Source organism: Ailuropoda melanoleuca, chromosome 16 (genome assembly GCF_002007445.2).
Source record: "Ailuropoda melanoleuca isolate Jingjing chromosome 16, ASM200744v2, whole genome shotgun sequence".
In the NCBI taxonomy this organism is placed as follows: domain Eukaryota; kingdom Metazoa; phylum Chordata; class Mammalia; order Carnivora; family Ursidae; genus Ailuropoda; species Ailuropoda melanoleuca.
Window position 1 is genome coordinate 2,216,459 of NC_048233.1, and position 16,727 is coordinate 2,233,185.

At 42.9% G+C, this 16,727-nt stretch overlaps 1 protein-coding gene across 8 annotated transcripts in view; it reads right to left on the reverse strand.

Annotated features, from left to right (window-relative positions):
* Window positions 1-759: 759 nt before the first annotated feature.
* ERC1 (ELKS/RAB6-interacting/CAST family member 1) overlaps window positions 760-16,727 on the reverse strand; it is a 536,559-nt gene continuing 520,591 nt past the window's right edge. For all 8 annotated transcript variants that reach the window (XM_019793501.2, XM_034645665.1, XM_002914100.4 and 5 more), the window contains one exon: window positions 760-6,317. In XM_019793501.2, coding sequence (XP_019649060.1) covers window positions 6,180-6,317 — 138 coding nt within the window. In that variant the 3' untranslated portion in view covers window positions 760-6,179. The remainder of the gene's footprint in view (window positions 6,318-16,727) is intronic.

The window sequence follows — 16,727 nt, forward strand, 5'->3', positions numbered from 1 at the left end:
CAGGAGGGGCGAAGTCTGACTCTCCTGTCCAATTCCCAGGTACCAGTGCACAGTGGGCAGGAATTTCCATGGGGGGGGCAGCAGATCGAAGCAAGCAGGTTGATCCCCTCTGGCGGGGGGGGGTAGATGGAGAAATGGAGCTAGGCAGAAAACTAATTTTCATACAAGAAGCACCCCCCGACCCCAGAATAATTTCTTATTGAGCATAAGGCCCAAGACAAATACCCAAACTGGGGAATTTTCAAGCACAGGTTCTCTGGTTCCTTTATTCTTGGTATTTGCACTTTCTGTGGCTGCCACAGCTCCCAACATCCCTGAGCTATGTCGGATACACCCCAATGACGTCTGAGTGCCAGTCCCGAGTGAAACCCCGTCCGCCACGCCCTGGCTGCTCCCCCACCTGAGCACGAGCTCCACGCAAAATGGGGAAACTGGCTCAGGGCCTAGCGTGTAAGGAAGGAGAAAGGGAGGTGGAAATTGACTCTGAAAAGCAATTAAGGGGTCTGCCAATCCAGAGTTCAGGTGGGGACCCAATGGAGGCTGACTCTTCTGAGGACATCACCCCCCAGGCCTGTCAGGGCTGAGCCAGCCTTGGCTCCTCCGTCCCCGCCTTCACTCGGGGCATCGCTGGGTCTCGGCTTACCTACCACAATGTTAAGCTCTTGGAGGCCACTGGCTCCTCCCTGCTTTTCTGGCATTTGAGGACTCCTCTCACTTGGCTTATCAGAGTGGATGAGACTCAAAGAAAGACACAGCACAGAATTTTTAAATAACTTTATAATTTCCCGATGGATTTAGTTTGTGAATAAAAAAGAAAAAAATGGACAAAGTGTTTACAATAATTATCAAGGCAAAGTTGACTGTAACACAATTTTTTTGTAATGTCATTAACCTGTCAGTAACACGACTCCAGCCGTCTCACACACACACACACACACACACACGCGCGCGCACACACAGTTGAAGGCAGCGGGTGCATTTGCATCACAGACACCATCATTGCGGCTGCTGCTGTCACCACAAGGAACTCAAGCTAGAAGGAGTCCGCGCCCAGGGCCCCTCAGCCCCCCTCACTAAAGCGCAGCACTTGTCTTCCGAGGCAGAGGGGAGCAGATCCCAGGGAGACGGCTGGTCTCCATCCTGGACAGCCCGGTGTGCTCCGCAAGGCCCCGGGGGAGTGGACAGGTCCCTCGTGGGCAGGCCAGCCAGAATGGGTTGGGGTTGCCCTCAGGTAGGTCTAGCTGCGTCAGAGCAAGAACGCGATACTGGTGTGGCGTGGAAAGAAGGGCTGGGCTCAGAGCGCTGGTGCTGGCCTGGGGTGAATTCTCTGGCTTCGGCAGGGATCCCGTCCTTTCCTGACCATGGCATCTCCGGGGCCAAGAGAGACAGCCTGGGGCTGGGAGATGTAGGGCCTAAAAAGCTTAAAGGAAAGAATCTGGTGCCTGAAGCCAGAAGGAACTGAGATCTGAGTACAATTCATCCACCTGGATGGTGGGCTCCAGGCTGGCCAGCGCTTGGCCGTGCCGGTCGGGTCACTGGATGATATAGCACCAAGTGGGCAGGAGAGAGCATCTGCGGCCCGCATAGGGCTGCCGCCCGCTGTGGGGCTGCAGAGCCAAGCCCGGGTTACCACACAGTATTAGGCACACTGAGTTGGGACCAAGGTGGGTTTGAGGGTGGTTATGGGGTCACAAACTTTGAAACCTCTACCCAGAGGTCCCGAGGATGTAGAGGCGATCTCTGGCACAAGTGGGACTCTCTGAGCCCTGGATCCCAATTCCTTTTACTCAGCAGTTGTCTCCTTCACACAGGCACTCACCTACCTGGAGGGCGGCCAGCCCAGCTGCCACCTTGGCCAACTTGGGAGGAGGGGGAGGAGTTCGGCTGCCCCATAGCTTGAATTCCTTTATTAACATGATATCATTTTGCATTTCTTAAAACACAGCTCTTTAACTTTTCAGTTCTACAAACTACTTTTTAATATCTTAATAATGTCAACAATGGACACAATGTAACTGCCCCAATGCTCTGAACCACACAGACAATATCGACAAGCAGAGAAGCAAAAGAGGAGGTGGGATGGGACAAAAATCCGCTCCCCCCAAATCAATCCCTAAAACCACCTTTCCCCCAAAAGAGTCAGGAGGAGAAATACCTACAAGAGGGTCACAGCACTCGCCAAACACATTGGAAAAAATCAGGAGACACTTGGTTACTGTTTTGACACTAAAAAGTATGGAAACAGTTTTTGCTTAAAAAGAGTAAGTAAAGACAGCCATTTTGTTCAGAAGGATTTCCCTGCGTGTGTGTTTTTTCTTGCCCAGACATTCCCTTAGTCCATGTGGGGAAAACTCCAGATTCCTTTTAAAACACTTCTTTGACCGGTTCAAGTCACTGTCCTGAGAAGTCCAGGGACTGGCAGTGATGGATGGGCTGGCCTTGCAGGCTCGGCAAAGGGCAGCAGGCCCTGCTGTGTCTACGCTGTCCTCATCTGCTTTTCCACAGCTCTGAACTCTTGCGGGTGGGAGGTGAGGCTCGGGAGGCAGACACAGAAGTTACTGATATCACGGACACGGGCCCACTGTGACTCAGGAAGGTCACATTCTATGTGGCACCATATTCCTTGATTTGCTCTTTCCTCAGAACCCCCAAGAGGAGCCAGTGGGCCTGTGCTTCACTACTGGGGTCAAAGGGAGGGCAGGAGGGTTCTGGGGTCAGCAGGACTCTCTAGCAGCAAATCCAAATGCCAATCCTGAACGTCACAGGGGAGGGATTAGCTCAGCAGTTGACTAAAACTTTGTGATGACTTCCTCTTCTTCTCTCTGAGGAGTGGGTGAGCCAACGAGCTCCTCATGGAAAACCAAACAGACTTAATTATTGACAAAAAGTGCCAATTCACACTGCCGCTATCGACCCTGAAGGCAGTCTTGGGTCCCCTCTACTTTACTAGCATTTCTAAAGATCAAGTGTAAGGAAGAGACAGAAGCACTTAGCTCTTTGTCAGACTATAAGGTACCCGATAAAGGTTAGAGCTGAGATGGATTTTGGGGGTTCCCATTCATATTTCTTAATATATTAAAGCCCATTTAAAATCTTTCCCATTTCAAATGGTATCCAAGTCCTTGTAAATCTCAATTCAGATACTTCATCAAGAACTCAATGAGTACCTGGGATAGAGGTATATGAAAAGATGAGAAAAATCACATTGTATTTCTGCAGCCATGAGCCCCACATTGGATTCCACCCACTCTTCCTCTTCCTGTCCCCTTTTATGATGACCCTGATTTGGGGTATAGATCTTTAGGTGCTAAGGGGAACTAGGCTTGCCAGTGGGATGGATGAATGTGGTGAATCTAACAGGCAACTGCAGTGAGTTTGTGAAACCACAAACACCAGAAGAATGGCGTGCAATGATAAGTCTGTGTGATGGGAACTGCACATTTAGTAAAAGTTGGCTCAACGACTGATCTCAACTCAGTAAGATACTCTAAGTGCTAGGCACTATTAATTTTTCCCTTGTAATAGAAAGTCAGGTCATGTCTGCTATTAAAGTTTAGCCAGAAATTACTCTCATCTAGAACCAAACTGTCCCCAGAACCATTTGAGGTGCTAGGATGACCACCCATGAGGAATCAAGGAGATTCAGAGACCAGAGAGATGATGTTTGCCCAGAAATTTTTCTTCTCAGAAGCACTTGTTCAGAGGACTTCCATAAGGTTTTGGAGGGGAAGCAACAGGAAGGGTTGAAATGAAAAAGGGAAGAAAGGAGGTGCAGTGAGAATCACACACCCAGTGGGCAAGCGTGGCAGGTACTGTATTTGAGAGCAGAGACAGAATGAGCAGGACCTGGGGAGACAGTTCTGCTTGCTGTCCCTCAACCCCACCGAACCTGCTGGAGAGCAGCAGCCGGGGCCAGGCCACTTCTCTGGGCATGGCCTCTGCTCCTCCCTGCTCTCTTCTGCAGGAGTCCTGTCAAGGGTGTCCTCATCCCTCAGTTCTTTGCATTATGGTAGATAAAGTGAGAGTCTAATACTCCAGGCCTAAAATACTGGGGCTTTCTACATGATTTATGGGCAGTGCAAGAAATACATGGAATTGAGGTGACTGACCACTACCTATCTAACCCCCCCATCTCCCACCTCGCCCGCTGCTGGCTGGCTGGGCTATCAGGAAGCATCTCAGTAAGAAGTTTACGAGCAGAGTCCATTTAAACCTTTGATAGGAAACATTCTACACTTTCTCACAGGAGAGACTGTTTTACAGCAGGGAATTAGGGCAGCTGGAGATATGACCATATAAGTTAATGGGACAGTCAAGGGCTCCTGGTGGGAAGATACCAGACTGATGGCCGTGGTGACTTTCCAGGCAGCATCAGATTCTCTGGGTGAGTAACCGGGGAGGGGGAAAGAGGGAAATGCAAGACAAAAACATTTAGCCCAGCAACTCTTATCAGAAGATGTGAGTGTCTGGTGGACGTCTGGCTGGAGAGGTGGTCAAAGGGCTAGATTTGGGTTAAGTGGTCTCTTTCTTGCCTGATTATTTATGACTGCCATTGTCTAAGCTTGGGAAGAATGCCCTTCAAAATACCAATACCTTCAACTGGATTTGCAGCTTTAGGGTCCATTTTCTGATCTGCGACACGGAGCTGGCCAGGTTCCATGTGGTGCTCAGGAAAACACCATCCACTCCTGTAGCCTCCTCAACACTACGCTCCTGCGGGGTAACAACAACTAAAGTCCTGAGCCACCAAATAAGAGCCCACAGGCAAGTAAGTGACTCAGCCTCCTGCCCCCTGAACTCACTAATTCCACTATAATGAGAAAGATTTATCTGGAAAAGATAATTTCTACTGCGATAGAAGGAGCGGGGGGGGGGGGGAGGGGAATCCNGGAAGGGTATGCCTTTGACTGCTTTGACTCAACCAGGTATGTCTCATAGAGTCCTTCACTTTTCTCCCTCACTGAAAAGAGACTTTTGTCAAGGATGGGTACCCAACAGTGACTTGCACACGGTAGGCATTTCACAAATATTCTCTGAATGAAAGAATGGAGGAAGGAATGTTTGTGGGATGAGAAACATTCATTTGTGCCAGAAGGAGGTTCCGGACAATGCTCGAGGCTACGGTTCTGGGAGTGCACGTCAAGAGTAAAGCTAAAAGGGAGGAAGGTGGGTCATAAACTTCAGCAAACACTGGGCTGCAAGAGTGTGGAACATGGGTGGTGGGAAGGCAGAAGCATTCTTTTGGGGCTCAGGGACCTAGAGTGCCAACGAAGGAGATGTTTAGGAGAAACCAGCCTGATCCCAGGGAACGGTCATCTTCTACAGAAGCAGAGCTGTAGGTGGTGATGGCGGAGTCTCACGTCAAACCCTTCTCTTTCAGAACCAGCTATATGATCTGACAACCTAAGTATAATAAGGTCAAAGGTCTTAAGCAAGAGGGACCCAGGGGGAGAACTGTCCACACCATCCTCTTGTTAACTGGTTGAGAAGAGCAAGGATGAGTGAGACAGACAGGGCTGGGTAAAGACTCCAAACTCGGGGTATTAGTGTTCACAAAGCCGTCATGAGGCCTGCTTGTAGCTCCCCTGCATAAAACATTACACGTGAAAGTAAGCAAAAGAGACAGTAAAAAGAAGAGTCAGTTTCTCTTTGTCCCTGTTCTCCTTTCCCCCCTCTTTTTTAGAAATTTTTTTTTAACCCTTTTAGGAGAAAGCACCTGTTGTGATATTAGAACACTCAGCTCTCTAGTCCATTGGGAAGTTTCTTTCAATATGTTGAACTCCAAGGAGATTCCAGATTTAGTTCTCATGTCAAGGACGGAAGGAAAAAGGGCTCTCCGCTCCATGTCCCTCTCTAAGGGCAGAACCACCAGCTTCCACAGTTCTCCACTGCTGATGACTGGATGGCAGTTCTTCATGGAAAGTTGGCCACTTACTCACCCTGGACATCAGGAAAATTAGTGTAGAGACAATATCCAAAGTAGAAAGGCAGAGTTAAGATGTCAGCTGTAGAAAGGCTGCTGGAATCACACTTGAAGGACCAACCAAGCTAGGATAGAATTTATAGTGTTTGTTGGGTGCCAGGAAGTTTCTGGGTGCCTGTTCCTTACAGCTCTTCATTCTCGGCTCCTGGATTTACTCTAGCAGGCTGCTGGGCTGGCCACTCCCCACGAAGCAGGGTCAGGACGACTCTTCCAGCGCATTGACCACTTGCTCCAGGATGTCGGGGCAATGATCTGCTATCTGCTGGAGAAGGGCATTGGCAAACTCCTGCAGCTCTGCATTGTCCCGTTCACCTTTTTCTAACTCATTCTGAAGCTGAAAGGGAAAGGAAAGATGGAGTTCAGATAAACTAAAATGATCCTGTTCGCACTGGGTTAACAATTATTGTTCATGAATAAGGAAACGGCATTTCCAACAACATGGGTGAACCTGGAGGGCATTATGCTAAGTGAAATAAACCAGAAAGACAAAATACTGCATGGTATCACTTATAAGTGGAATCTGGGGGGGTGGGGAGAGTCACACTCACAGAAACACCAAGTAGAACGGTAGCCACCAAGGACTGGGGGAGTGGGGGAAATGGGGACAGCTTGGTAAAAGGGTACAAACTTTCAGTTACAACATGAATAAGGTCTGAAGATCTAATGTATAATATGGTAACTACAGTTGATAACACTGTACTATATACTGAAATATTCTAAGAGGGGCGCCTGGGTGGCTCAGTCAGTTGAGTGTCTGACTCTTGGTTTTGGCTCAGGTCATGATCTCAGGGTTGTGGGACTGAGACCCGCACTGGGCTTTGCACTGGCGAGCATGGAGCTTGCTTGAGATTCTCTCTCTCCCTCTCCCTCTGTCCCTCCCCCCACCTAAAAAAATAAATAAATATGCTAAGAGAGTAAAACTGAAATGTTTTCATAAGGAAAAAAAGGAGCTATGTGAGATGACAGATGCGTTACCTTGACTGTGGGAATCTTCACAATGCATATCAAATCATGTACATTTATTATGTCAGTTTTGTCAATTAAACCTTAATAAAGCTGAAAATGGGGGCGCCTGGGTGGCACAGCGGTTAAGCGTCTGCCTTCGGCTCAGGGCGTGATCCCGGCGTTACGGGATCGAGCCCCACGTCAGGCTCCTCTGCTGGGAGCCTGCTTCTTCCTCTCCCACTCCCCCTGCTTGTGTCCCCTCTCTCGCTGACTGTCTCTATCTCTGTCAAATAAATAAATAAAATCTTTAAAAAAAAAAAAAAAAGCTGAAAATGAAAAAGGACATGACCAAAAAAAGGATAGGCGCTTTCTGTGGGAAGTGTTCCTGCATCAAAGTTCCCAACCAGGAAAGGGTACAAGTTAACATCGAGTGTTTGCTCACGGAGGGGTGACTAGTCTGAGTCCCAAAGGTGGTAAGCCAGCACCAGTGCTCTCACGCCAGGGGGAATGTTTTCTCCACTGTGTCACAGTATCACACCCATGCCCAGCACAGTGAGAGGGGCACATGCATGATCTCAGACCGGATCTTACTCTTGCATAATGGTCCTTTGTTCTAGGGAAATTTATATTTAAAAGACCTTCCCCGTTTGCTATAAACCACTTTTATTCAGTAAGTTAGACATCTGCTAATCTAGGCCTGCTAATTTGGCTAAAGAGATTACTCTGAGAAACACGTAAGATAGTCCTCTGTTCATGAGTAAGTGTATTCTAACTTCCTATCATCTCAAACGCTCTCTTGGACATTCCTTCAAGCATTAAGCCAGCATTTATTGAGGGCCTCCTGTGTGCTAGGTGCTGAAAGATGAATGCACTTGGTCCTTGCCCCAAGATCCATGTAGGTTAATGGAAGAGACAGACACATACACAGATAATTAATTCCCACAAGCGAGGCCTGGGTGCGTGGTACAGGGGAAGATGTAAGAATGACTGCTGCATCCTGGAGGGGTCAGGGAAGATGTTATTGCAGGCAGTATGTGGTGCGGATCCTGAGAGCTGAACAGGAGTTTGTGGGGAGATCCAAGAAGAGACCTTCAAGCAGATGAAAGAAATGCCGATGTGCAGAGCTACGGAGGGGCTTGACACAGACCTCGGGAAGACAGATGCTTTCAGTGTGCTTGGAGCATAAGGTAAGGGCACTGTGTAGAGAATGATAGGACATCAAGATGAAGAGGCAGACCGGGGCCAGACTGTGGATGGAAAGCTCAGGAGCTCAGATTTAATCTGGTTAAAAAATGAACAAACAAAAAAGGAAGTCTAAGAGCTTTTAAACAGCGCAGTGACACAATCAGCTTCATGTTCTCAGAAGAAAACCGTGAAGATAAAAACACGTTAGACTGAATGGAAGGAAGAATGAGCCAAGGGAGGTTACTGTGGCAAGCCCAGGGGCCATGGGGCAGGGCCAGGGGACACGGAGGGCAAGAGACGGGTGTGAGCCTTCCCAAAGGTAGGACTGATAGGAGGTGAAGTTCAATGGGAGGGGATGGAGGATCATTCTGACAGCTCTAGCTGGGGACATTAAACAAATAAGACTGAAAATACAGGAGGCAGAGCAGGTTTTTAGGAAAGCAGAGAGATTAAAAATTGAGTTTCAAGTGTATTAAGGACGCACGTTCTGGAGTTAGGCTGCCTAGGTTTCAATGTCAGTTGGCACTTACTAGTTTGTATGACCTGGACCTCTCTGAGGCTCAGTTTTCTCATTTATAAAATGGGGCAATAACATTTATAGGGCTGTTTTAAGGATTTAATGAGATATTCATATAAAGTGCAGTACAATGCCTGACACACAGAAAATGTTTGATAAATGTTAGATGTTGTTATAATTATTGCTAAATTGGTAAGATTACCTTGATGGAGCAGGTCGATTAAAGAGCAAACAGAACCAAGTTTTAATTACACTGCTGACAGATTCTACATGCTGTGAGCCAAGAATGAGCTGCTTCTTCAAATATATCAAAGAGCTGGGAACAGATTTTGCAATCTTCTTTCTGTTAAATGTTGACTAAAACACCAGGACATGCAAGGACCAGATTTAGACTATGCTAAGTCTTGACGCATCTCAAGGTCTGGCTGTGTCTATGAATGTGAATCTCTAAAATGGGGAAACCAAAGAAATCAGGTGCCTTTTAAGTCCAGCTGCACAGAATATAACCCGGGAAGACTGCTAAAACAGGAGGTTATGACCCTCAAGTCTCTTGAACAGAACCGAAGGCTACCACACCAAGTAACTGAGGAGGCCGTACAATTGTACTGTTTCCGTTCCCCATCTCAATCCTTCCCAGGAACATTCCAGACATCTTTGGTTTATATTCTGAGCCAGGTACCTGCAGTTCACTCTCTACAAGTCACATATTTATTTCCTGTGAAATCTTTTTTATCCCATTTGGCTTCTGTTATGTCAAGTAGGTAATCATGAAGTTACTAATGATACATTTTCGTTTAATTTTTTTTTCAGGTTTTTTTTTTCTAATTTAAAAAGTATTACAAACACATTGTAGAAAATTTGGAAAACAAAAGTACCAGGAAAAAAAATGAACTCTAATATTAGCATCAGGAGATAACCACTGCTACATATTTTGTCGTATATTCTTTGAGATGTTGTTTTACTATATACATATAATTTTAGAAACAAAATGGCAATGTCAGGATATTATTTGGGAACTGATTTTGTTTTCACCTAAAAATATATCACAAATACATTTCCAAACCAAATCCCAAAGGCTCTTTCAGAGCTTGATAATTAATTCTAAATTTATCCATATATATCACAGGAGCCAAGAAAATATTTGAAAGGAAGAAAAATGATTTGTGGACTGGCTTACCAGATTATAAAACATACTGCAAAAAGACACTAATTAGAAGAGTACTGTACTGATAAAATTAGATCACTGGGATTTAGAATATGGTCAGGAGGCATCTGAAATCAATGAATTATATTAGGTCAATTGGACCTAGTTGTGGTTGGACTTCTGCTCATACCATATATAAACATAAATTTCAAATTACCTAAAGATCTAAAGTTAAAAATTATACTGCGAATACATATTCTTCTCATGCACTGGCTAAACATCCTTCAGGACAGAGCATATGTAAGGCCTTAAAACAAACCTTAATAAATTTAAGATTGAAAGCACATCAAGCATATTTTCTAACCACATGGTATGAAACTAGAAATCAGTTACAAAAAGAAAGCAGAAAAATTCGCAAATATTTGGAGATTAAACAACATGTGACTGAAAAATAAATGGGTCAAGAAAGAAATCAAAAGAGAGATCAAAAAATACCATGGGACAAATAAAAATGGAAATACAATATACCAAATCTATGGGATACAGTAAAAGCATTTTTAAAAAAGATTTATTTATATGAGAGAGAGGGGAAAGTGGGGGAGAGGGAGAGAGAGAATCTCAAGCAGATCCCCACTGAGCATGGAGCCCAACACAGGGCTCGATCCCACAACCCTGAGATCATGACCTGAGCCAAAGTCAAGAGTTGGACGCTTAAGTGACTGAGGCACCCAGGTGCCCCAAGAGCAGTTCTTAAGAGGGAAGTTCATAGTGATAGATGCCTACAGTAAGAAGCAAGAAAGATCTCAACCTAACTTTATACCTCAAGGAACTAGAAAAAGCCCAAAGTTAGCAGAAGGAACAAAATAACAAAGATGAGAGTGGAAATAAATGAAATAGAGGCTAAAAAGAAAAAGGAAAGATCAATGAAACTAAGAGCTGGTTTTCTGAAAAGATAAACAAAATAGAAAAACCTTTGGCTAAACTTAACAAGAAAAAAAGCAAGAGAATTCAAAAAAATAAAATCAGAAGTGAAAGAAGAGATGTAATGACTTATACCACAGAAATACAAAGAATCAAAAAAGACTACTATAAAAAAATATATGCCAACGAACTGGACAACCTAGTAGAAATGGATAAATTCCTAGAAATACACAACCTCCAAAACTGCCTCATGAAGAAACAAAAAATCTGAACCGATTCTCAGCAAGGGAACTGAATCATTAATCAACCTTCCAACAAACAAAAGTCCAAGACCAGATGACTTCACTGGTGAATTCTACCAAACATTATGGAAGAATTAATACCAATCCTTCTCAAACTCTTCCAAAAATAGAAGAGGAGAGATACTCCCAGACTCATTTTGCAAGGCTGGCATTACTCTGATACCAAAACTAGGAAAGGACACCACCAAGAAAGAAAATTGAAGGCCAATATCCCTGAAGATGCAAAGATCCTCCATGAAATATCAGCAAACTGAATTTAATACTTCATTAAAAGGCCCATACACCATGATCAAGTGGGATTTATTCCAAGGATGCAAGGATGCTTCAACATCTGTAAATCAATAAATATGATACACCACAGTAACAAAATGAAGAATAAAAATCATACGATCATCTCAACAGATACAGAAAAAGCATTTGACAAAATTCAACATCCATTTATGATAACAACTCTCAACAAAGAGGGTACAGAGTGAATACACCTCAACATAAAATAAAGGGAAAAAAGACAAAAGGACAAGTATTGGTATCAATGTATTATGAAAGTGGTACTACAAGCCTAATAACAGAGAAATGGGTGGAGGATATGAACAAAAAACTCACTGAAGAAATACAAATGGCTAATAAGCACATAAAAAATACTAAATTTCATTTATAATTAAAGAAATACAAATTAAACAAGATAGGGTTTTGTTCCCCCTATCACACTGGCAAAAGTTTTTGTAAGACTATTAATAATCAGTATTGGGGAAGTGGGTACTTTTTTTTTTTTTGAAAAGATTTTTATTTATTTATTTATTTATTTGACAGAGAGAGAGACAGCCAGTGAGAGAGGGAACACAAACAGGGGGAGTGGGAGAGGAAGAAGCAGGCTCCCAGCAGAGGAGCCTGATGCGGGGCTCGATCCCATAACGCCGGGATCACGCCCTGAGCCGAAGGCAGACGCTTAACCGCTGTGCCACCCAGGCACCCCGGAAGTGGGTACGCTTATACTACTGTGGGAATATAGTGAGCAATCCGGTCTCATCAACCAAATTTAAACACAAATATCCTTTTACCAAATAATTCCACTTTTAAGAGTATATTCCATAGAAATATCAGTAAGAAATTCAAGAATGTATACACGTTTGTTTACCAAGACAATTCGTAAGAACAAAAATTTATTAACAACCTCCGTGTCAAACAAGAGGTGAGAGAGATTGATAAGTTTGGAGATCGATTGATGTATCTATCTAATCTATCTACGTATATGTAAAGAGAAATCCAAAACTATGAAGAACAGCTAGTTTGAATGGATGGAAGGACTTTCAATTTTACTGTTTTTTTTTTAACTGAAGTATAGTTGATATACAATATTACACTAGTTTCAGGTGTACAATATAGTGATTTAACAAACCTATATGTTATACTCTGCTCACCACAAGTGTAGCTACCATCTGTCACCATACAACACTATTGCAATACCACTGACTATATTCTCTATGCTGGACCTTTTATCCTCATGACTTACTCATTCCATGACTGGAAGCCTGTATTTCCCGCTTCCTTTCATTCATTTTGCCAAGCCGCCTACCCCGTTCCCCTCTGGCAACCACCAGCTCATGGTACATACGGGTATGTTTCTGCTTTTTGTTCATTCATTTGTTTTGTTTTTTAGATTCCACGTATAAGTGAAATGATATGGCATTTGTCTTTCTCTGTCTGACTTACTTCACTTTACATAATACCCTCTATGTTCATACACACTGTTGCAAGTGGCAAGATCTCATTCCTTTTTTATGGCCAATTGTATAAATATGTATATGTGTAGATACATGTGTCTGTCTCTATCACATATAGCATCTTCTTTATCTATTTCTCTACTGATAGTCACCTGGGTTGCTTCATAATTTGGCTAGTGTAAATAATGCTGCAATAAACACAGGGGTACATATATCTTTTCTAATTGGTGTTTTCATTTTTTTTGAACTATCTTTTTAAAAATTATGATTATGTTCAGTTAGCTAATATGTAGTACATCATTAGTTTCTGAGGTAGTGTTCAACGATTCATTAGTTGTGGTGTTTTCATTTTCTTTGGGTAAATGGCCATTAGTGGAATTACTGGATCATATGGTATTTCTACTTTTAATTTTTTGAGGAACTTCCATTACTGTTTCCCACAGTGGCCGCACCGATTTACATTCCCGCCAACAGTGCACAGGGTTACCCTTTCCCCACATCCTCACCAACACTTGCTACTTCTTGTCTTTTTTATTCTAGCCATTTTTACATCTCATCATCTCATCATGGCTCTGATTTGTATTTCTCTAATGATCAGTGATGTTGAGCATCTTTTCACGTGTCTGTTGGCCATCTGTATGTCTTCTTTGGAAAAATATCTGTTCAAGTCCTTCGCCCATTTTTAATTGGGTTATTTGGAGGGTTTTTTGGTGTTGAGTGGTATAAGTTCTTTATATATTTTGGATATTAACTTTTTACTGGATGTTCGGTTGCAAATATTGTCTCCCATTCAGTAGGTTACCTTTTTATTTTATTGATGGTTTCCTTCACTGTACAAAAGCTTTTTATTTTGGTGTAATCCCAATAGTTCAGTTTTGCTTTTGTTTCCCTCACCCGAGGAGACAAATCTAGAAAAATGTGGCCAAGACAAATGGCAAAAGAAATTACTGCCTATGTTTTCTCCTAGGATTTTTGTATGGTTTCAGGTCTCACATTCAGGTATTTATTTATTTATTTATTAAAACGATTTTATTTATTTATTTGAGAGAGAGAGCACGAGTTGGGAGGAGGGCACAGAGGGAGAGGGAGAAGCAGACTCCCCACTGAGCAGGGAGCCCAACACGGGGCTCAATCCTAGGACCCTGGGATCATGACCTGAGCTGAAGGCAGATGCTTAACCGAATGAGCCACCCAGGCGCCCCTCTCACATTCAGGTCTTTAATCCATTTTGTTTACTCTGTACACTTTTGTACTGTTTAATTTCATACCACAAGCAGCATCAATATGATAAGAAATATGGACAAAAAATATAAATATTCAAAGCTGCATGTATTTCTAACTGTAATTCTGATATTCTAAGCACTGAAAAGGGATAAACTGAAATGTATAAAATATTCATTCAGAAAGTACTGACTGTTTTGCCAATGAAAAGGAATTTAGTTCTGATACATGGTGTAACATGAACCATGAATACACTATGCTAAATCAAAGAAGCTAGTCACAAAAGACCACATATTGTTTGATTCCATTTTTATGAAATGTCCAGAATAGGGAAATCCAGAGTCACAAAGTAGATTAGTGGCTGCCTAGGGCTCAGTGGGATGGGGTAAACGGGAGTGATGGCTAAGAAGCACGGGTTTCTTTTCAGAATGATGAAAATGTTTGAAAACTGATGTGGTGATAGTGTTACAATTCTGAGAATGTACTAAACCTGTTAAATTGTGCACTTTAAGCAGGGGAATTGTATGGTGTGTGAATTACAGCTCAATGACACTGTAAAACAATACTGAGTACTCTATTCAATGCACTATGTAGCAAAAGCCCACAGACAGGTATAAAGTGCTACTGCCTTCAGTATGGACAGAAAAAAAGGGGAGAAGGAAGGGAAAACTTCTTGAGGAATATGGCTGTTGACATGAGAGGACAGAAAAGAGGGCTGTTGTAAATGGAGAAATAATATAAGCTTAAGGGCATGAGGGAGGACATGCACTTGGCCGTTGGCTGAAGTTCAGGAATACAGGGATTACTGGGTCTTGACAGAAGCAATACCAGTCTTTGAGGGTGACAAAAGGCCCTTGGGCTGGCTAGGCCTGGACACTGTCCCTCAGAGGACCCTCGTTCTGTTCGGTGGTTTCAATGAACCACACCTAGGGCACTGTGTTCTATTTCAGGCACCTCATTACCCAAAAAATGGAGACAAACTGGAATAAGTTCAAAGGAAAATGGACAGCATGACTAAGAAGCTGAAAGGATCATTTTATGAGGCAGAATTAGAAGAACTAAGTGGAGGACCTGAACTAACTGAACACTAAGGGGAGGGAACGTGATTATGACCTACAAATGTCAGGAGCCTGTACGTGAGAAGTGGGAGGAGTGATTTAGCACTGGAGGAGGAAGCAGAACTCAAAGTGATACAAAAAGCTTAGGAGGAAAAACCAGAGGCGGACTATAAGACTATGCTTTTTCCAAGGGCTAATGAATGGTTTGCCTGGGAAAAGGTGTTTAAAAAGAGGGGATCAGAGGAATCACGAAGTTTAGAGAAGGAAGTGTTCCTTCATTAGCTGGAATTGCTTTCCATCTGGTGGGGCTTTCTCTGTTCTCCAGGGATTATGCATGGTTTGTGTTTTATCTGCAAGCAATATTAGATGTGGACATGGCTGAGCAGGGAGAGAGTTCATCGGTACTTGATCCATTATATGCTAACATTTCCTGTCTTGAAAAAAATCTCAAAGATCAACTTTTCTTGTGAAACTGGAATTGCATTTAAAATGAGGATTTTTATTTTGACTTTGAAATGAAAAGCTTTAGTCATTCTGAAGTCAAAGGAGTACAGGAATGTGTGAAAGAAAAAAAAGAACACTTAGGAAAGAAAGGCAATGTGAAGTAATCAAACTAAAAACGTAGACAGATGTGTTATACAGCACAGGTGTGAAAACAAATCTTGAAATGTATTAGTACCTCGTTATTTTAAAATATTTCTTTAGCATGTGCATCACATGTTAAAAAAAAGGGAAGTTTTTGTATGGTATCAGTATGTAGCGGGTCCTATAGTTAAATTGTGAAAAGTGTGTTCTAGCTTCTGAAGTGTAATTTACCAGACCTCACTCAAGACATTCTTGTTCCCTCTACCCCGTGCCCACTGCCCATTTCCCCAAAGGTACAAACATGCATATATTTGGGATTCAATGAAAATGCTTATTATATCCTAGCTGCAATGAATTAAACCTTTTCCCTCCCTCTTTCCCTTCCTTGTTAAAGTTGCATATCCACTTAGTGGATATAAGACTGAGGAATCCAACAAGATCTTCCACTTCCTATTCTCTACTTTCTAATATTGGCAGGCTAACTCCACCACTGCAAGTACTGCAGTAAAAAATATTGTCTTCTTGGTAAAAACACCGTAATTATATGTAGCATGTTAAGTTTACACAATGCCCTCTCTAGATAAAAGATGCAATTTTCTGTGTATGTACTGAAAGCTTTGCAACTAAAGTGAACAACAAACTTAAAAACACTTCCAAAGGAAAACAATTTCCACTAAAGTGCAAAACAGACTTGTTCCCGTGAATCCTGCAAGCTCTTTCTAGAATTTCAGGATTAAATCCTTTATCTCAGCACCCTCGTTTCCTCCATATCTAAAATCTCTACTACAAACTCTTCCTCAAGTCTCTTGGGCACCTCAAGATTTAGTGGAAAAGCCCCTATCTATTAAGTCTTAATTTAACTAAGATACTCTGGCAGAAGGGATTATCAGAATAATAGATAAATAGGTATGTACAGTAGAGAAAATATAAATATGCTTTGATCAAAGAAATAGGGACATGAAAATGTGGATTAGGGGTGACTGTGAGGGCAGCAAGTCTTGCTGCTCCAAATGTCCTGCATGTGGGTTCTGGTACCATTAGTGACAAAGGGCACAGCCTCATGATGGCTCAGTGCTGTTCACTGTGTAAGCAGCCAACGAGTCTGAGGAAATTGTTACTAAGATAATGCAGATGTGAAACACACT